The sequence below is a fragment of the Balearica regulorum genome, chromosome 8 (genome assembly GCF_011004875.1).
Source record: "Balearica regulorum gibbericeps isolate bBalReg1 chromosome 8, bBalReg1.pri, whole genome shotgun sequence".
Classification (NCBI taxonomy): Eukaryota; Metazoa; Chordata; class Aves; order Gruiformes; family Gruidae; genus Balearica; species Balearica regulorum.
Genome location: NC_046191.1, coordinates 21,512,973 through 21,535,438, shown reverse-complemented (window position 1 = coordinate 21,535,438; position 22,466 = coordinate 21,512,973). Strand labels below are relative to the sequence as shown.

The 22,466-nt window shown below is 38.5% G+C and overlaps 2 protein-coding genes across 2 annotated transcripts; one reads left to right on the top strand and one right to left on the bottom strand.

The window, feature by feature from the left end:
* Window positions 1-783: 783 nt before the first annotated feature.
* Window positions 784-9,821, bottom strand: RTCA (RNA 3'-terminal phosphate cyclase). The gene is made up of 11 exons (XM_075760027.1): window positions 8,894-9,821; window positions 8,688-8,788; window positions 7,595-7,738; window positions 6,333-6,456; window positions 5,826-5,884; window positions 5,204-5,345; window positions 3,918-4,042; window positions 3,723-3,781; window positions 2,991-3,085; window positions 1,712-1,816; window positions 784-1,376 (listed from the first exon to the last, which is right to left on the bottom strand). The coding sequence occupies exons 1-11, from the start codon at window positions 8,936-8,938 to the stop codon at window positions 1,278-1,280; spliced, it is 1,098 nt and encodes a 365-aa protein (XP_075616142.1). The 5' UTR covers window positions 8,939-9,821; the 3' UTR covers window positions 784-1,277.
* Window positions 9,822-9,834: 13 nt separating this feature from the next.
* DBT (dihydrolipoamide branched chain transacylase E2) lies at window positions 9,835-22,242 on the top strand. Its single transcript, XM_075760028.1, has 11 exons — window positions 9,835-10,049; window positions 14,452-14,575; window positions 14,743-14,818; window positions 15,691-15,872; window positions 16,237-16,364; window positions 17,144-17,387; window positions 18,167-18,333; window positions 19,303-19,380; window positions 20,290-20,481; window positions 20,647-20,718; window positions 21,593-22,242. The coding sequence occupies exons 1-11, from the start codon at window positions 9,999-10,001 to the stop codon at window positions 21,758-21,760; spliced, it is 1,482 nt and encodes a 493-aa protein (XP_075616143.1). The 5' UTR covers window positions 9,835-9,998; the 3' UTR covers window positions 21,761-22,242.
* The last annotated feature ends 224 nt before the right edge of the window (window positions 22,243-22,466 follow it).

Sequence of the window (22,466 nt, the reverse complement as noted above, 5' to 3'; positions counted from 1 at the left end):
AATCTTCTGAGTAAGGTAGAGCTGATTATATCATTTTCTTCTGCCATATTTTCTTCTGAAGAAATAATGAAGAACTGGTATATTGCTAAGCTCACCTTCCCAACATGTTTTCTGTAGCAAGAAGTAACTTCCATTTAAGAAGCAGTCTCTCAGCTTAAGAAACAAACAAACAAACACCCACAAAACCTAAGCAAACAAAAAGCCTAACCCTTTTGCCTGCTTACATTAAATATCAGTTCTGGGAGTGGTTAAGCTTGTGGTTCAGCTGCCCAGAAAAAACGTAGAACCTCCATCTTCAAAAATTTTCAAAATCTGACTAGACAAGGCTCTAATCAATCCGATATAACTTCTAAGTTAGTGGTCCTTTGATCAGGAGGTCGAATTAAATTACACCCAGCCATCCCTTCAACAGGAGTCTCTCCATTAGAAGTTAAATTAGTCAAGTAAATTAATATTTTGAATTGTGGAAACAGGTAAAGATGCATTCAAATGTGCTTTAGAAGAGCTTGTTTTCTTAAGCAGAGACAACAACTCTTTGGGGGCTTTCTTTCAATTGTTTTTTGAAAAATATATTCAGAGTTCTTCAAAAGGAAATGCTAAAAATCTTTATCAGTACAGACCGGTAATTCAGAGGTGCTCTTCAACGTCAGTGCTACAAACGCACTTCAGCGGGTAGCTGCTGCCCCCTTCAGACCATTCCCAGTATTGGAGAAAAAGAGTTACCTTGTATCCATCTCCCAATAACACAACCTGCTGAAATAACAGCAAATACGAATGCCAGGCTTTCATATGGTGATATTGCTTTATTATTTCCTCACGCACAATTTAAGCAAAATGGATAAGGAAGAACAGCGATACAGATTTGATGGTGCACTTCATTCCACATACCTCATAACATAAAGGTTCCCAAAGAATAAAACTTACATTTTGTAAAGGGGAAAGAATGTATCAGTATTTTATTCAAAACTGGAATAGGTATTTTCTACTTTGGTGAATCTGAATTTTCAAAGCTTCTAGTTGATGATCTCAGACACATACAGTGTATTCTATTTGCTGTCCTGTCTGTACTCATTTTGCTGCTAATAGTAAAAAAAAGAAAAAAAAAGTTTCCATTTTTCATACCGCAGGTTCTCAGCACACCAAGGAAAAACTCGACATCATCCTTGAAGTTAAATCACTCAGATGTGACAGAAAGCTCCTCCTGTTCACATGCAATACATCACTGAGGTATGTTGAGTTTTGCTTTTGTCAGCTTGCTGCTTTTCTTTTTTTTAACCCTATAGGTTTGGGTTTATCATCCCCATTCCTTGGCACTCAATGATGTAGCTGTCTTTACTGGGATCTTCCTCTTCCGATTTTGTCACAGTAAATTTGGCCTAAAACAGGATTAAAAGTATATCACTAATTAAGCTATAACATACCTAAGTTTAAATATTCAATATCTGATGCCCAATAATCATACGGCCATGTGTCTATGTATGTTACAGCTTTGACTGATTTCATTGAAAAACATTTAAATAAAGGTGGTAAACGTATCTAACCATTCTAAAGGCATTTAACTCTTAAGTATGTTCACTTTCTACAGGTAAACTCCCATATAAATATTGTAGCAATTGTTTTATCAATGCTTGTCCTCCATGATCAAGGCCTGCTAAAATGTACGCTGCCTAATTCAACCCATAGGTAAAACTTCCTGAACTTTTGGACTCACCTTTGTTAGCTGCTCTGCAAAGTGTATAGCTGTTTGAGTATGAAGTGTAATTGGCCCACTTTTCACTCTAGACACTCCCTTTGCTAGCGCCATAAAAATGATCAGCTGAAAGAGAAGGAGAGGTAATTATTGAGTAACTCTTCAGATCCTAGGAACTTATTGATAAAAAAAAAGGAAGGAAAAACATGCAAAATGTCTGTAGATGTAAAAATGTGATCTGTCCAGTTTCATAGAAGTTCATGATGCTGAGTGTTAAGAGTGATCCAAGGCTCAAGAAGCTTGGAAATTAGTGTAATGCCTATTACAGAAGGGCTGCTACTTTTCCACACTGGAGTTTGCCACTGAATTCCTGTTACTACATTTAACTTTGCTCTCTCCCACCCTCGCACGCCGAAATTCCCCAAAGTCATGTCAGACTCCAAATTGATAGATTACCTTTATGGAGAGAAAAAAGTCAGGAAGAGGTTTTTTAATTCTAACACTTTCTGATCACATATTCGCCAAACAGACATTTTAAAAAATCTGATTTGATTTACAAACATCACCATGACAAGTACTCTGTAAAGCATGATACAACTCTAAGCAGTTCCCATACACACTGAACCTAGCTATAGCATGTTTCCACCAATGGTACTGTGCATGCTTTGCAAAAAATAGGGTAAGTCCAAGACCTAAATACCTCCTATTTTACTACATAATAGTAATGTGTGGCCAGGTGTTTACAGCTAAGAGGTAACATCATCTCATCTATAACAGCCCAAGATTCTTATCAGGCTGCGTTAATTGAAAATAAGATAGTGGAGGCACTTCATTCTCAAATGAAATTAGGTGAGCAAGACAAAGAGGAGCACCTCCTAGATATTCTGTTCTCTAATAGCTTCACCTAGTATAATTCTTAATGTGTAACCAGGGAGCTATTTTTACTCCACTACATGCAGTGCCAAACAGAAGCAAATTCCTACCTCTTTCTTCCATACCTACTAAGATTTACAGGAAGGGAAAATCTAAGGGTGTTGGTGCAAAGCCAGGAGCATCTGTGGTTCCAAAGAACTGTATGTAATTTGCTAATCCTAGTAATGTTGTGACCACACCTGGAAACCTCCTAAGACTTCTAGTTATCAAATAATTATGTAAAGCCACGCCTACCTGGAGAGATACAGTCTAACTTTGAAATCTACACTTCATTCTTCCCCTGTTCAGATTTATATTATTTACAAGTGATACATACATCCATGTTCTTTCTACTTCAACTTCATGTAAACACATACAGGAACCTTACTTGGTCTTGCAGAGAATCATCCACAGTTCCACCATGTTTAAGATTCCTAAGCAGTATCTCAGCTGCTTCGATGCCAACCTTGTCAGCATTCTTTCCTAACAGAGAAACCCAGGAGATGAGGATGCTGCCAATTATTATTTAACATTTGAAAAATACAGAAGGAAAAAAAGAGAGAATCAAGAAACAATCAACTTTTTACACCTTACTTCCACGCTCTTGCCTCAAATGTCTGCTTAAACAAACCCTCCCATCTTATGATGACATATAGCTCATACTTACTAAGAAGTGGAAAGAAAGCAGCCCCACTTAGTCAGAGAAAGATTTATTCAAACCATTTAAAACCAAAATCACTTCTATTCCTTTTAATATCGATACACATCTAGATTCACTGATGAACAAAAACTTCACAGGTAAACCACAAAGACTGTATGTTCTTGAAGTCCAGAAACATTTTCAACTCAGTGATCCTTAACAATCCATTCTGATAAAAGATGAGTTTAATAATTTTCTAATTTTTGTCACTATGCAGATGCAGCTTAGTACAAAGTGTAAGATTCCATTTACTACCTTTAAAATCTGCTTATTTCTACTGTCCTTTATTACTAAACAACATTCATTTAAAAATGCAACACTCAAAGCAACAGATCTTTGAATAGATTATACTTCAGATTCCTATTTGTTAATAGTACATTATCTTAAATCCAAAAGAGGTATATTTCATGTAACTCTTACCTCTCTTGCCAAGTGATGACCCAGCTAACAAACAACCCGTTGAAGTCTCTGCAACAATGCTAAACAGAAAAAACAGAATCAATATTGAGAACAAAATCACTCACCTTACACTGTATTTATCAGATATTTAATCGAGATCTAGTTAACCAACTAGCAAGGTTACAGGTATCAATAGAAAGTTTCAGCTTATCTTACATTATCCCACTTCCAGTCCCAAAGGCTTGATCATCAGGTTCTCGAACAGGCTGAATGTTAATGTAAAGATCTCTGATTTCTTTTCTGATGCATCTCACTGCTGCTGCTGCCATGTCTTTTGCCAGCTAACAAGATAAGAGGTAAAAACATTAATGAAATTATGTAACTATAGCAATACTTCTTCATCATAACTCTAATTATTATAGTGAATCCCTGAATAAAGGGGCTACTTTATTAACTAGAAAAACAAAGGATTGTTATAAACCCCCTACAAACAAGCACTAAACATCATCTCTTCCTAGAATTTTCACACAAGATTAAGATAACATTAAATGCTGAACAAATGACAATTATAGTGATGTATGTAGAAGTTTCAATATCAACACAAATTAAAGAACTTTTCTCCATTCATAGGGAAAGATTTGATTTTAGTCTTGATTATCTCAAGACATTATAGTATTAAAAAAAAAACCCCATGAACTACCCCACAATTATTATGTACAGGATATATTAAGACATAATATATAAAATAACAATTTTAAATCACAGGCAGGTGGGGGCAGATGAAGCTTATCCCATCCTTGTGATCCAATCATAGCCAATATTCATAGGTTTGGAGATTTTAAGACCAAAACCAGCAATTCTCAGCTCTTCCAAAAGTAACTCAGTTTCTCCTCTTGCTTCCTCTACTAATTCCTATCCTGCGTGTGAGAAGGAGCCTTAAGGAGATCCCACCACTCATTCTCTGTGTAAACACAGACAGGACAGGAATAACAGAAAGAAGGGGGTACAAAGGAATAAGTTTCTCTCTGTTTTTATCTTTGGCTGAACAAACTCTTAATTTGTTCTGTCTAATACCCTTAGCAATGGTTGAAAAATTTGATGTTGTCTGACCTCTGCCTATTACAGTGCACCGTAGTTTACTCATAAATCTATGAACCATGATTTCAGATTTGAAATAATCCACGTAAATATGAGCAATAAGTAAATCAGATGTGATACCCTCAATATACGCTAAAGACTTTCAAACAGTCACATGAAGGGTATCAAGCATACCGTTCTCATTTCCTGTTTTAGCTGCTACCATATTGCTATGCAATATACACATTTTAAAATGTCCAGAATTCTATTCTATGGACTGAATAATTGAAACCATTAAATAAGGCTACTTAGTTTGTATGTGAAAGACTGCATACAGGAACAATAGAGGTAAGTTAAGCAGATTACATGCAATTTTATACAGATACATGAAGTTGGATACTACCAGAGCTATTATCAGCACTTACTTTTATAGGTAGTGCTCCTGCAACAAATGCTCTTCCATGTATCTTTGTCACTGTGCCACGTTCTGTTAAATTTATTGGGCTCAACTCTTTGACTGGTGACATCTGGACTACAACTTCACCACCTCCCTGAGGATAGTAGCCCCTATTTAGAAACAGTAATCAGATGACAAAGAAACCAAGAAAAGAGCGAGAAAGCTCTTCATATATTTCATTATACTTTTTGAAGTTCTCTGTTACTGCACATATGAATTTTCTTGATGTGTGCCTTAGAAATCGTTATAATAGAATTAGGTTCCCTAACAGTATTACCTCATAACACACATCTTATTAAATACCTAACACCAACATAACTGGCATCTCAGAAAAAGCTTCCCTCAGGGGTAGCCCTAAGGAAACACTAAACAGCAGCTGAAGACTCAGTAATGAAAAAAAGACAGGAAAGAACCATACCCCATTCGTCATATGGTGACAGTACACACAGCAGCAAGCTAATGCACTTAGTTCATGTATTATAAATTCATCCCTTAACTTGATTGAGGGTACCTTGTGTGTGTGTGTGTGCCTCTGTGCTCACACACCAGTTCAGTAAGGCCTGCCTCTGCCACGTGTCTCCATAACTCACCTCTTTTTTATGTCACAATTAAATGTGAAATTGAACTTTTCAACTATTGGCTTGAAAACCTGAAAAACAAGTATATATAAAATTACATTGTGAATCTATTTTGCATTTATAATTTCCCACTCTCTTATGCAGTCTTCCAAAAAAAAAAAAAAGAAAAAAGGTCAACACAAAAATTTCAGTTACATTATTAAAAAAAGAGATAAACAGTCTCATCCATACAGCTTCTTTGACATTCCTCATACTTCATTCTGAATGACACTTGTAGAATAAAGAATACATTTTAAATAAAAATTTCTTTAGTAATTAAAACCAAACAGACTAGTTGCTGTTTCAGGGAATTCCATGAAACACCGGTTGCTCTCTACATACAGTACACTAATAGTATTATATTCCCATGCCCAATTCCATAATTGCAAATAAACTTGCAGTAAGAGCAACAGAAGTACAGCAGTTACATTGCATATATATGTGTGAAAGATGCACCAAGCCGAAGAAATGTTTCCCTACCATGACTGTGTAGTCTATCTGAGGAGCCATCTCAGCATTAGTCCCACCTTTTAAATGAAGTTCTGATGGGGAAGCAGCAAACAGCACACAGGGCATTGCTACCTGCATCAGTAGACACACACTCCTAAAAGCAATTATAAGATACTCAAATGTCATGCAGTCATAATCCATAGACTTGCATAGAATCATTACACATCAAAGGCAAATGACTTTCCAGAGCATTTATGTAAGTATTTGATTTTGAACGTTATCTATAAAGTAAATGTATTAGTCTTAAAAAACACAAATTTAAAATTTAATGTCCTTAGCAAGGCTAAACATGAAGGTTTTTGTTTTACAATAATTGCGTCTTTAATATTCCTGTTTGAAATAAAAGTAATGTAGTACAGTGACAGGACTGTGAAAACTGTAGGTTTAGCTAGCAGATGATAAAAGCAGAAAAGGCTTAGGCAGCAATTTAATTTTTTTTGCTTGTGATTAATTACTAATTCTGCTGCATTGTTGCTTACTCAAACCTTTATGTGTTAAGTAAAAGGCGTCAGCGTGGTTGTTTATACTATTGCATCTCAGAAAAATATTTCTCTTAACTTAAAGGAAACTTTAATTTATGCCTAACCTGGCTTATGTGTCCAAACTGTTCACACCAGCCTTCCATAGCTAAACCCATTTACTTGGCTTTGCAGCAGATTCCAAGACAAAGGACCCAACGCAGAAATATAGGATAGAAGAAACACAGGCACAAAGAACCGTGGATAGATGATGTTCCCCATTCCAAAAGACTAGTATCCCATATTGTACCATTACATGAGTAAGTAAAATCTCAAAATTTACTTTATTATATGGCAAGGATTAATTCAGATCTCATGGACTTGAGATACTTATCTAATTTGATGCATTTGACGTGATATGTAACGTACTAATGGGAGAAAATAACGGATAAAGTTTTAAATACGTGGTCAGCTGTTTTTTGCTTAACAATAATCAAGTGTTCAACTCATATATCAATTATAATTTTAAAACTATTACACTTGCATGTACTTTATTCATACATATCCTGCCTACACTAAAGGTTCTTTGGTCACGTGTATCTGGCTCAGGCAGTACAGATTTTGGCTCATTACCCATGTATTAACATTCTTTTTCTCCCTGCTCTTTTGGGTTAATTTTAAAGTTGCCAAAACATCTTCTGTCATAATTTTAAAGTTACCAAAAGCAGTTAAGAACAGTTACTGGTCAATCATTATACCTGTACAAAGACATACCCTGCTGTTTTTGTATCTGCTATGTGGGCTCCACCTTTGATCTTCCCAGGAGTAAAGGCTATTTCTGTTGAGCCAATTTCTCCGCCTTCCAGCTTCCCCTCACATAGATCTCGAATGATCTCCAATCCAGACAGATGCTGAGGCCTTGGAGTGACAATACAAAGTTAGATACTTGCAAGCAGACTAGATACTTGTGTTACATTAAAAAGAACTACTACACATCAGCTAATAAATACAACAACTGCAAATTTCAGCTCAAACAGGGATGAGAAACTCGATCTGGTTCCTACAGTACTTCCGAGTTCACAGGAGCCAAAGCAGCAGCATTCAGGCCATTCTGGAATTTGCAGGATTCTGGTGTGTTTTCCGTAAGAATGAGTCCAGACAGACAGATGAGATGCAGGAGCATTCACTTGTCCTGATGTAATAAATGCTCAGACAAAACTGCAATGGGATAATGATGGCAATGCTGAACTGGAGCCAAGCCAGTAACTGGTTGCCTGAGCCACCAGACAGCTAATAGTTTTGCTACATTTTGCTGTGCTCGTGTTTCCATTTGTTTAAACAGGACAGAAACAAACTGTTCGTAACACTACATGCTTGGTGAATCATGTTTTGCTGAGGCATTACATGACCTCAACTGTATTTCATGTTTCATACCGTGCAGTCTGCTTAGCACGTTTGAAAATATTTTCGAGAGCCCTGTAAGCCTGTGGTGCCTCACAGATGGCGACAGGGGCAGTGCCCTCACCTGCCCTGCCAGCCGGCGGGGCCGGGCACTGCGCTGAGGGCCGGGCGGAGGGCTCCGAACCCTCCCGCCGGGAGACTGGGGGCCGTCCCTCTCACACCCTGGTTTTCCTCCGCACTCAGTCCTTCCACTAAGTGAGCCACAAGCAGGATTTTCTGATAAAAAGGCCCTCTAAAAGCAATGGAAATACATGAGGTTTGTTCTTGGAAGACAAAAGCAAGGCAAGACGTTCGCGCGGCTACGCCCCCGCCTCACAGCGCTGTAACGTGACCCCGCTGAACACGCCCGGAGACCACCGCGCCCCGGGACAGATCCCGGGCAAGCGGACGTGGGAAGGGCCGTTACCTGAGGCCGGGCTGGCTCCTCCCGGCGCGGATCCGGCGCACCCGCAGCGGCAGGCCCAGCAGGCAGCTCAGGGCCGTGGACACTCGCAAGATCTGCCCGCCCTGCACAGAGAAACGGCGTTCGCCAGGCGCTACAGCACTTCCCACCCGCCCGTCACCGCTGCCCGGGCCGAGGTAAGGCAAGGCCAGCGCGCCGCTGGTGCTCACCCCCTCCATGATCCCACCGTCTATCTCCACCCTGTCCACGTCCATGCCCGGCGGTAAGCGGAGCGGTCTCTCGCAGAGGCCCCTGCCGTGCCGACAGGATCCCGGGGGGGCCCTGCAGACGGCGAGCCCGCGGCGAAGCAGCCCCCCGGGGCCGCAAACGCTTGCCAAGGGAAGAGCGCCTAAGATGCGCTCTGGTGGCGGCGGGGCCGCAACCTGCCGATGCCTGAGCCGGGCGGCGGGGCTGGAGCAGGCGCAGAACGGAGCCACCTTCCCGCCCGCCCACCCGCCGTGGGTTGGCTAGGGCGGCTCCGCTGCGTGAGGAGCAGCCACCGGGTCCCAGCGCCCGGGGGGCCGCGTAGCGGGCGGGGAGAGCTTCCTTCTCCCCGCGTTAACGGCCACGTCCCGGCACAGGGCAGAGTTCCGGCGGCTTGGCGTCCCGGAGGAAGCGATGCCTGTCCCTTGTCCCGAGGCTACGGCCAAGGGCCACGCTAGGCCGGAGCGGTGACAAACGCGGCACGCTGCAGGCCGCGACCAAGCGGCAGCTGGGACGGCAGCCCCGCGGGCACCGCTCTGTCCCGCATCGCCCTGTGCCGCCGGAGAAGAGCGGCCGGACTCCTGCCGTCACGTTTTCAAACGAGTAGTTTTCCCCTGTAGCGGGATCGCTAAAAGAAGCATGGAGAGACGTACGCGTGTTGGTCTGGCTGTCACACTCGGGAGTTTATTACAGGCGTACAGGGAAAGGCTGGGCCCTTCGCGCTGCCTTTCACTTCAGCCAGGGGAAGCCGCACTCCCTCCCCCACCGCCGCTAGCGGCTTTGCTACGGGAACCCTTGTGAGGCGCTGGGGCAGGTGACGCCCTCCCGTTACTTCCCGTGGGCATGTGACGGCTCCGAGACGCCGCCTGCGCTCGCCTGGCAGCGGCCAGGACTAGCCGGCTACTCCTGCTGCCGCCCCGCGCTCCCGGCCCCCTCCACCGCCGCCCTCCCTGGCCCGTGCCCAGGGTGGCCGCCCGCCGCCTGGTTGGCTGCGGTTGGCGTGGCTGCCCTCCGGTTGGCTGGTCGGTGGGAGGTGTGCGGGGCGTGGGGGCTGCCTTTTCCCGAAGTAAGATGGCGGCCGTGACCGCTCTGAGGAGCAGCTGCCGAGCTGCGGGGCGCCTGGTAAGGGGAGCAGGGGACCCTGCGGGTGGTGGCGCTCCCGGTTAGCCAGTGAGGGGGTGGACAACGCGCGGCATCTCCGCCTCGGCGGCATCGGCATCCTGAAGCCCTGTTGCTTCCAGTCGGGAGCGAGCGAGAGCCGCGCAGCAGACCCTCAGAGCAAACATGACACGCTTGCGGGCTTGTCGGCTCCCCTCAGCCCTCCCGGCCAGAGCCTCCCCCGCGCCTCCGGGCGAGCAGTGCCTGAGCCACTGTCCACACCTCCCTTCAGCCTGCCCGACCGCTTCAGCCGCACCTTCGGGCGGGCAGCGCCCCAGCCCGCCCCGCCCCTGCCCCACGGCGAGGCGGCACAGGTGACCGTGTGCCCCCGCACCAAGTCAGCCGACAGTGCCCGGGCCCGCATGCCATGTGCTGCCGCGGTGCCGGCGGAGCCTGCCCGCTGCTCCCTGGGGGTCAGGGTGTCCTCGCTCCCCAGGGACAGCGAGGGGACAGGCTTCTTCTGCCCCACACTGCTGCCCCCTGAACGTCCTCCGACTTGCCCATGTTTCCTGTGAAAGAAACGTGTGCCTCCTGTAATAAGCCACTGACCTCCTTCTCTTCTGTTATTTCTTAGTCATCTGATTCATTGCACTGCCTATGCGTTACGCTGCCATCACTGCTCTTCCACCCGTGCATCAGCCCCCTTTACATACCACGTCTGCACAGAGACGGTGTAGTTACACGCATAGAACGGGGAAACATACTTCTTTGAATCCCAAGAGCCTTGATACTTGTAGTTGAGATATCTTACTATACTTCAAGAAGTGAATCTACTTGGTTGTCTTAGGACACTTTTAATCTCATAAGTGTATACCATCATGAATACTTCATGCTTGCTTCTGCCTTGTATTATAGTCTTCCTGCTGTGGTGAAGAGTGTTGGTTTCCAATTGTCACTGCTGTTTAGTGAATGTCAGAAAAAGAAACATCGTTTTGTAAGAGAGTCCAAGTGAAGAAAAAAAAAAGGATCCGTTCTATTATTATTTTTGCTCTTAATAATAATTGATTGCCTTTTGAAAGCATAGTGAGGAATTTTTTCAGTGATGGTTTTGTAATTATCTAGTTTTACACTATATATAAGTAATTTTACTAATTAAGAATATTGAACATAGCAGCTTCCTTTTAGTTTTCTTTCTAACCAAGCCATCTACTCTTAAATCCAGATGAAGAGTCTGATAAGAGGAAAATGTGCATGCTGAACTATAGAATTGTCTATTTGTACTGTGTGTTTCCTGCAAGAACATTTTGAATTTTGCTAGGTACTAATTCTTCTTGTGACCGTCTACTGTGAAACAGTGATAAGATCCAAGAAATAATATAGTTGTTATAATATTAAAGGACTTTATTTTAATATTCTCAATGTTGTTGCAAACACTGGCTAGCAAGGGGAAGAAGGACAAAGTAATGGTGGTTGTAAGTTTTGAAGAAGAAAAGAAAGGAGCCTGGGGGTCTTTGTGTTAAGTGGTGGGGAGATAACAGTTACCTGGATGCAGGGACATGGTGCCAGTTATTTAGGTGTGAGGAGTAATGTCTGACTGAAACATGCTACCAAGAACGTTGGTTTAGTATATAGGCGACTATATACTTGGAGATACAGAATATACATGCAAAACAAATCCAATGTAAGTAAATGTTCATTAAAATGACTCAATGCGACAGCAAGTCAAGAGAGTTCTATAGAAGTGTATCCTTGAATGTGAAGTCTTTGAGCACAAACTGTTCAGTTTGACTTCGAAATTCAGTGTTACTTCATCAGGTAATCTGTTGCCTGCAGGCTGCATAAAAACATTTTGTTCTGAGGCCAGCAGTAGTTTTAGGATCAGTGCTGATTTAGAAGAGCACAATGTGCTTCATTTTAAGGAAACAAGGGCAAGGCCGTTGTCTCCCAAATAGCATATGGCATCCGTGTTGTCTTGGTTCAAACCACAAGTCGTAGTCAACCAGATATCAGTGGCTGATGTGTCCTTAGTATCAGTGAGAGACTGGAGTGGGTCCTCAGCTTCTTCTCCCCACAGTAACTCTGCACTTTGAAGACTTGCACAGGAAAGGTGTTATCTTACTGTGCCATTATTGCCTTTAAATTGTCGTATAGAGTAATAGTGGTGACATAAACATAACTGCTAGTACTGTGCTTGTTGGTTTTATATTACTATATTTTCCAGACATCAAGATACATAGATGGGTATGCTATAGATATTAGAACAAATTTTATCTTTTATATGCTTCTCTTATTTCCTTCTTCAGCATTACACAGAAAATAGTATTATGGTAATGAAATACTGAAATTAATAAGCACAGACTCTTTTATGGATTTTAATTTTTCCCCTTGTTAGAAAGGAACACTGTTCTATGAAGATATTGGGTACTGTATTACTGCTTTAACATACTAGCACACCAACTTTTTAGTAGAGAATGTGCAAGACTGCAAACCAAAAAGATTCCATTTTTTAAAAATGCAGTAGTTTCGAATTATTCATACAAATATAATTTGAAACAGCATTGAAACTCTTCTGTGACAAAATCAGTCTGTTTTTTTTGGCAGTGACATTACTAATTCACTACTTGCATTGGTTACCAAATGTAAAAAACACATGGAAAGCATTATGAAACTTCACATTTAGAACTAGTTCAGACATTTGATGTGCTCCTTGTGATCATCTGCACAGGTAAATATTGAATGTTTTCCATGTAGGGTCATATAAAGAGAAAATAATTTTATTGTAAGTTTGGACAAAAAGATCTTGTTGGACAAAAAAATGTAACCATGAAGTCAAGTGGGAAGAAAAACATAATGAAAAGTAGGAGAAATAGGTTGTGAAGATGTACATTATATACCAGTTTTGTAATTGAAAGAGAATTTTGAATGTGTTCATAGAATAAGATTTGTCATAGCTTAAAATTACCATTTTACCTCTTTTAATAGGGAAAATTGTTTGGAGGATTAATGAAAAGGATTTACTGTTTGCTTGTTATTGGAATTAGCAAAATACTTATTCTAGATCAGTAGATAGAATCTCAGTAGCAGACAGCTGAAAAATAACTCAGTATAACTTTGTTGTGTCCTTTATGATACATTGTATTGTATAAATACTTGTTGCTAAAAGAAAGGCGATATTAAATATAACTTGCAGTGCTGGATTAAATAATACAGAAAATGTGTACATCGTCAGTTCAAAATTGTACAGTTTTCTGAATAATCTAGTCTTTTAAAGTGTAATATAAAACCAGATAGTTGAAGAGTTTGGGAGTGGGGAGGGCAATCAGGAAGTTTCATATGCTCTGTAATTATTGAAAGGATTTTTTAAAAAAGAAGTTAAAATTAACTTTCCCATGCAGGTGTGCTGTTTTCTGGCTCCTCTAAGAAGATAATTTCTAAATTTTACAGTTTTGAGCTACTTGAGGTACATTGTAGCACCTGAATTTTTTTCATATCTCTAAATTAGAGATAGTATCTACAGATAAATTGTTGTTTTTATTAATTTTACAGCACTCTAAGACAACATAACACCAGAATTACATTAAATTTAAGAAATCTTACTAAATTAGAAAGGGTCTGAACTAACTTCTGTTGAGATTAATGATAAAATGCCTGTTTATGTCAATGCGAGTGCTACTGGCTTTGCTTTTGACCAAAATCATGACTGATTACATGATGCTTTAAAGCATAAGGTTTTGTTTGAAGAATGTTTCAGAAAATTCCATTGACCCTTTAAGTTGATTTCTGGATGAATATAATTGTAACCATGAAAGAAAACCATCTCATGCCCAGTTCTTAAAAAAAGTCATTCAAGTTGATGTGAAATGATATTTACATGAAGATTACTGCTTCCTATATATTAACAGAAATAAAAGGGTAACTCTTTGTGCCCTCTGGTGTGAATATCCTTTCCAATTAGTACTTCTGATCAACCTTTGATTGGAATAAGAAGTGACTGATTTTTCCTGCAGTCTAGGGTACCCTTCTAGCATCCATTCTGGATAAGAATATTTCAGGTGGCTGATGTAGTTGATACTATGTATGCTTTTTGTGTGTGTGTCCTGATTAAACCAATTACTTAGAGAAACAATAGCCAGTATGAATCTCTTACCAGATCTTGTCATGATTTTTGTTAATTGGTTATGTTATTGTGGCTTTGATCTCCCCATGTGTTGTGTTAGTGAAAGAAGTTAAAGACCTGGCAAAGCTTATGCTAATGTAATGGTTATTGTACATTCAGTATGTATTCAGTGTAATTGTGTTTCCATGAGAACTTCTTTTATATAAACTAGAAATAAACTATTTTAGTATTACTGTTGCATCAGGAATATTAAATGAGCTCTACATTCCTCAGCCCGTTATATTAACACTTGAGACTTTTCTCCCCCAGGTTTGCATTCACCGTGTTAGATCGTGCAGCAGCATTCGCTTTATAAAATCAAAATATGTGTGCGTGTTTGACAAATCTACCCTCAAGTTTAGTCATCAACAACGATTATTCAGAACATCTGCTGGTAATCTTTTTCATAATAAAATAATTTATTTTATTTTGCAATTTTATGAGTGTTATGTTAGCGGTTTGTATATGACTGGTGTGTAGACTATTTTTGATGCATTCAGATTTTTCTATCTGATATATTTAATATTAAACATGCTGTATTTCCTTATTGTCTGTTTTAAGTTTCGTGTGGCCAAATTGTCCAGTTTAAGCTTTCTGACATTGGAGAAGGGATTACAGAGGTGACTGTAAAAGAATGGTAAGAGTAATCCGCAAGTAGTCTAACAGCTGTATTATCAATTATTTATCTGAGAATATGTTTTCTGCGTTACTAATGAAGTTTTTCAAGTTTAATTTTCCACATTTTAAAACCTTATATATACTGAGCTTTACATTTTGTTTATTTGCAGTTTGGTTTATTTGGGAGTGCAAAAGGTGGAAGGAAATGGGATGTCCTAACTGCACCTATATATAGGCTTTCCTTCAGTGATTAATGTTTTTAGAGTGCAGGAGGTCTATCTTTTATTATACTTACTTAGGCTGAACTTTAGAAACAAATGACTTGTCTGGAGAATCCACATAATTTTGTCCTATACCCCTTCTCTATTCACTTATTAAAAGATTTGAACATTTGTTTTTAAAAACGCAATGATGAACAGATTAAGCAAAATCAAAGTGTACAGTGAAGGGAGGGAGTGTTGAAATGCCTTGTTCTTTGTAGAAATAGGTGAAAATACCTCTGCATAGAAGAGACTGTTTCCCGCTTTCAGGTTTTTTTTCTGAAATTGATCGTATACTGATCCTGGCAATTTGAAACGAAGAACTTCCTTAGGTTCAGACTAAGCTGGGCTTATCTTTAGATGGCTTACAATCTCTCAAGAAAACTCTGCTTTACTAAAGTAATAGTAAAAATATATGTGTGATGATATTCTAAATCATTGCATCATTTCACACAACAAACGGTTCTGGACCAGTCAGGCAAAAGGTATATAGCAAATGTAGAATTTGTCGTCTTATCTGGAATGCACTTTCATGCTGTGGGGACGTACATAACTGAACTTATCAAAAGAATACACAGCATAGATATTTACACTTAATATGTGTTATACTAGCCTGTGTCTTTTCTCTTAGGTATATAAAAGAAGGCGATAGCGTGTCTCAGTTTGATAGCATCTGTGAAGTACAAAGTGATAAAGCCTCCGTTACTATTACTAGTCGTTATGATGGCATTATTAGAAAACTCCATTACAATTTAGATGAAATTGCTTATGTTGGAAAACCATTAGTGGACATTGAAATCGATGCTTCAAAAGGTATTGTAAACCTTTTTTTTGTGTTGCATATTTTATGGTTGTTGTCATAAAACCATCAGTGACAGGAGTTTACTTTTTTCTCCTGAAAATCTTAAAACTGTATTATTTTTACCCTTTATAAAGTCAAGAAAATTAAGTAGAAAAAGCTGTGATATCTTACTAGGATTTAAAATCTCAAAAGTCAGGTGTTTCCTGTTGAAAATTTAGCTTAAGCAGCAGCCTTTAGAATTCTGTATTCCCATCCACAGCAGCTCAAAGTAAATGTTAAAAACTTCAGCTGTCACAGAGTCATAGAATAGTTGAGGTTGGAATTTAACAAATGCTTATAATGTAGTAAAGTTAAAATTTTTCCTTTTGTTTGGAGGTCTTGCCCCAGAGGAAGATGTTGTTGAAACACCTCCTATGTCTCATGAAGAGCACACTCACCAAGAGATAAAAGGTCACAAAACATTAGCAACCCCTGCAGTTCGTCGTCTTGCCATGGAGAACAATGTAAGTTTGCTGAATCAGGTCCTGCTGCATTTTATCCATTTTTTTGTATAGCAGTTTGACTGACTAGGAGAAGATTGATCTAGAGGAAAGTGCAGCGAGAAATTACTTGTTTTCAAACATATTTCAAATGTGTATAAACTGTTGTAAGGATGAAGAGGATTGTGCTTTCTGGTGATTATGGTGGATAGGAGAAGAATTACTGGGCTTAAAATGCAGCTAGGATGCTTTGGGCTGGAGATTAAAAAAACCTTTTTAGACTAAAAATAATAAAGTATCAGAATAGATTGCTGGAACAGAGGAAGGAGGAGGGAAAAATGGAATCTCAGCTTTTGCTACCTTGTTCTGTTTTTCAGATTTGTATTAGAGCTGAGGATGTACTAGGTGATCATTTAAGTGCTTTTCAAATTCTTTTTTCCTGTGAATCAATGAATATTCCATTGTTTTTGAAAGCTCGTGTGGCATTTCTAGGAGAAAAGGAAACAATAAGTAGAGACAATTAAGTGACAAATAGCTTTCCTCAAATTAATATTTCACTATTGATCCTGTGAGGTAATTAAGAGGTAAGTAGTACTCATAGTTCCTCCTTAAAGTTTGTGATTGGTCACCGAGTGGGCCTTCTGGATGATTTGAACAATGTTGAATACCTAATAAATCATAGAAAGGGGAAAAAAGGTAGGTTAGATCAGTAACTGGAATAATTTTTAACTGTAGCTGACAATATAGGATATGTTTATATTGCTGTAAAACAAAAGCGTTATAGCTTGTTATGTACTTTTCAGATTAAATTGAGTGAAGTTGTTGGAACAGGGAAGGATAACAGAATCCTTAAAGAAGACATACTCAATTACTTGGCCAAACAAACAGGAGCTATTTTACCTCCATCACCAAAGGCTGAAATTATCCCACCTTTGCCAAAATCAGAGACTGTACCAGCTGCCTCAAAGGACAAAGCACGTAAAGTTCCTGTACCTGTTTCTAGACCTATTGTGTTTTCAGGAAAAGATAAAACTGAACCTATAACAGGTAAATCATGAAATATAAAATCTCGAGACTGTGTTCACAGTAGACTACCAGTAAATGTTACTAAGTGAACAGTTGATTCCTTTTGATGGAAGCGTGTTTCATGTTATTGTCATGGAAGTGAGCAATAGGAAAATGTGCTCTGTTTCATGAAATTATTATTTTATGAAATAATTGTTCATGTTTTGATTGGATGGAGTTGGGCTTCAAATTGCACTTGCTCATTTTTAATCCGTGTTTCTTCAAATGTATGCTGAAACAGGTAGGAATTCTAAAACACATGTGAATTTGTCACAGTATGAATCTTTATGCAATTAGTGGCAAAGTGTGGTCAATTTAAGGGTTTATCAATGCATAGTAATAGTGTACTTCAGCATTCACACTTGTCCTGGAGAAGAGTGCAACAAAAGACACTAAGTAAACGAGTAAGATAAAAGGTTTTTGCTTGCCTTTCATGCAATGTTTATTTGGAGAGGCTGGAAAGAGTAGTGCAGATTACTGTATTATGATTTCAAATACATACATATATACATAGGAGAGATATGCAGTAATATAATCTGAAATATTACAATTGTAAAAATTGAGTTGCATGTGCTAAAAAACTGTTGATCCTAAAGTGAGCTTTACCCTGTCCTTTTTTTTGGTTTTGTGGTTGGGTTTTGGTTTGGTTTGGGTTTTTTAGGTTATGTAATTTGTTTAATGGAAACAAATAATTGAAATTTCACCATAACTTCCCAGAAGCTCATTTTGTTGGTTTAAGAAATCAGTGAATGTTTTTCCAGGTTTTCACAAGGCAATGGTAAAGACTATGAGTGCAGCCCTGAAGATACCCCACTTTGGTTATTGTGATGAGATTGATTTGACTCAGCTTGTTCAGTTGCGAGAAGAGCTGAAACCTCTAGCACAAATTCGTGGAATTAAGCTTTCCTTTATGCCTTTCTTCATAAAGGTGAGATGTGCAGCAGAAGCACTGTATGGAGTACTTACACAGATTTTGCCAAAATCTTATCGATGATTGTTGGAAGTTTGGAGCACCTCTCTATCAATCTGAATAATTACAGGTCACAAGAACAGACTCAACTTTTCTTGTTTATTGAACCACTTGCCGATTTACTCTTGGAATTGTAGATAGGGTTATATAATATCATGGAATTTTTTTTAAATATTAAAGGGGAAGGATAGAGCAGATAAAGCATTTTTCATTATGGGGTTTAAGCAACAGTAGGTGTTTGAATTACACAAAACAAATTTTGGAAACTCTCAGTTTCAGCTCCATTAAAATGAACTTCATGTGAAATGCATCATTATTATTGTTACTATATTTTTGTTGGTGATTAATCCCTTAGGTAAATCAGTATGTCTCTTCTATTGTTCAGGTGAATGAGTATGTCTCATCAGTGAAGGCTGATGCACTGCCTAAACTAAGCATTGGATGCATAACTTAGTCTGAAACTTCTGGTAATGCTATTTCAATCAGAGTGCTAAGTAAGCACTGATTATACTCACTGTCGTTAGGGAGAATGAATATTAATTCCTTGAAATAATTGTCATGTAAGTGGAGAGCTGAGAATGACTTGCTGCTGAATCTTGTAACTTTTGTCTTGGGATATTTGATTTGAATTGTGGAACAGAAATAACAAATGCAGATTGAACTTCAATTATATGCCTGTCTGATCTATATTTGGTTTTTGTAAGTTGTCTTTTTCTTCTGCTATCCTAATAATGACAGAATATCAACAGACAAGTTTAGGAGAGATTTAAGCCAAATTTGATTGCATTGAGGATCAATATTGTTACTAATCTAAACTGTTTCCCACCATTACTTCTTTTCCATGCAGCTCTCTGGTTATAAAATATAAAAATCTATCTATCTATCTATGTATCTATCTTTTTTTTTTTTTTCTTTTATATTTAACAGGCAGCCTCTCTGGGATTATTGCAGTATCCCATTCTTAATGCTTCTTTGGATGAAAGCTGTCAAAATGTCACATATAAGGTTTGTAAACTACTGATAAAAGCTGTGAGCAGGAAACCTAAACTAATAGCTAACAAGGGCTTTTCAGAATGTCTGAGCTAATTGTAAGAACCAAAATTATGGTATGCTGGAAAATAATCTGTGTCCAGATTCTAAGATTGGATTTTATTTATTATTGATCTTATCTCAGTAGTTTGTTTCATGAGAGTCACTTTGTTATTCAGGCTTGCCTCAAAAAATGCATGTTAATATAGTGATTTCCTATTTTTCACCTGAAGATGGGCCAAGCATTTAAAATGAGAACATTTAAAATCTCATACAGTATTTTTTTAGTAGTGGCACAGTGGTTCCACTGTTCCAACGCTGAATCCTTATGTATTAAAGTCATATTTTAAACTCAGTTTTGATAAAAATTATTTAATTTTCATACAAGGTGCTGGATTGATACTTCTGGGCAGCAAGTGTCTATTTTATTAAGTGATGTGTACATGCTCCTTGCAGTACAAACTCCTTTTTTTACTGTTTTATCAATATCTCAGATGAATCCTTCTATATTCCTTCTACCAAAAGAAAGGCAACTCATTTTCCCTTTTTTTAAAAAATTTTAGTGCTCTCTTTAAAATTTGTTAGTCATGTTTTGTTACCTATAAAATCATCATAAAGTGAAATATTTTCAGTGCAAAATTGATTCCAGGATTTTGTGTTTCCTGGATGTGAAATTGCCAAAATCAATTTGCACTTTGCAGATGTGGAAAGATAATATTTAAAAATTTACATCCCCTTCTCCCCTCAAAGGAGTTGCTTGCTACAGACAGCCTTTTCTAGATCAAAAAGATAGATAAAGAAGACATTATTCAAGTGCTTTTTTATGTAAAATACATTTTATGTTGACTGCTCATGTTAATATCTAGTTAATGAAACTTGTTGCAGGCTTCGCACAACATTGGAGTTGCTATGGACACAGAGCAAGGTTTAATTGTCCCAAATGTGAAAAATGTTCAAGTCTGTAGTGTGTTTGAGATTGCTTCTGAATTAAATCGCCTGCAGTCCTTGGGTTCTGCAGGCCAACTGGGAACAAGTGACCTCACTGGGGGAACATTCACCCTTTCAAATATTGGCACAGTAAGTACAGGAAAAATGAGAATTTACATCCGAAAACTGCTTCTGAAATGAATACCTTAGTAAGGTTTAATATGCAATGAACAAAAGCTGTAGCAATTAATGCAAGAGGCAATCTGCTTTAAAAAAAAAATTGTTAACTAATATCCACACCTTTTTCTTTTCTAGATTGGTGGCACTTACACCAAACCAGTGATACTACCTCCTGAAGTAGCTATTGGAGCACTTGGAAAGATACAGGTATATTAATTTTATCTCAGTGATGTGAGTGTTTAACTCTACCTAAGGTCACCTGTAATGAAAATGAAATGCAGAGTCTCCCTTTATTTTTCTTATATAAACGTTTCCTCTTTATGTTACAGAAACTGCATAGCTTGTGATTGAAAGGTTTTTGTGATGTTCTTAAATGACTGTGCAGACACCAAATGTTAATAGAAGTCTCTTATGCCAAAGGTTCAGATTTGTTTTTTAGAATCCTGTTACATTTCACTCCCATCTATGTTTACCCTTCTAGTTATTAAGAAACAACGTAAATATATTTTTACAAGTTTTGCAACATGGTGATAGCATTTTTGCTATCATCAGGGAGAAATCTTGAGACTAAAAAAATATTCTGATAATGAAGTTTAATTTCATGAGCCAGATAGCTGAATCCATACAGAACTTTGTATGGGCTTTTCTGATGTTCAGGCTTTAGTTCTTTAATATAGACACTTGAGATCAATGCTGGAAATGAAAATAGTATTAATTTAAAATACTTTCTGTATGTTCTTCCTATGAACCTTTTGTCAAGGGGATGTTTTAAGGAAACCATCAGTTTTAGCACAACAGTGCAATAAACTATTCAGGAAGAAACTTTTGAGTCAAGAAAGGTTTTCACTACTTTCCACAATGGTGGAAACAGGGTATGACTGTTTATTATGTAGCTTTGCAATATATTCTAATCCGCAGCACAAACGATAATGGGAAGGTCTTTGGTTTTTGAATGGCACTACTGGTGTCTAATTTAGCAAAATGTTTAAATATAGATTAACAAATTAACAATTAAAAAAAATACAGATTTATTAATGGAAGTATTTAATATTTCTCTTTTTTTTTTTTCTTTGATTTTTAGGTTCTTCCTCGGTTTAATGGAAAAGGTGAAGTATTTAAAGCACAGATAATGAATGTGAGTTGGTCAGCTGATCACCGCATCATTGATGGAGCTACAATGGCCCGGTTTTCTAACTTGTGGAAATCTTACTTGGAGAACCCTGCTTCGATGCTGCTAGACCTTAAATAAAGGAAACGATGGCTAGAATATGCCTTTAAACTTTGTGGATTAGACTGAATAATGATAAAAGCTGGCTCTGCTAGCACGTGCCCTTTGCTACTTACATTATATAATAATTTTACGTGGTTAAAAGTTCTCAACAGCTGATATCAGTCTATCAATTAGTTGTTACTTCTTTTAATTAGTAGTGCTGTAATTTCTTCTACAGCAGACTGTCAAACTTCATAGGTCATGGCGCGGTTTCTGAATATGGTGATGAAATGTCTTTATTTTGCCTTTTCTAATACATACAGTTGTGAGGCTGGTGTGACTGAATGACACTAATCTACATCTGCAGTATTTATAATCTGATTAACCTGTTTTGAAGGGAAATACTCATAGTTCTTCTTTGTTGGACACATAAATTTATTTTAACAAATAATACCCAAATTCCCAAAAGAATGCAAAAATCATAAACAAATAAATGCCTTTTATGCTTCTGCTGTAAGATGTCCAGAGAGCTTTTTGTTGTTTAACTAAGTAAACCTCTCAAGTCTTTTGCTAGACCACTTTTTCCTGGCAATTGCTTGCACAAGGACTCTTTATCAAATTATAAATTAAGAGGCTATATTTATTCAGATGCTTACTGATAACATTTATTGATAACTATCAGGGCCTTAGTAATCTCTAGAATATCCTGTATTTTTATAGGCTGGAAGTAGTTGCAGTCCTTAAA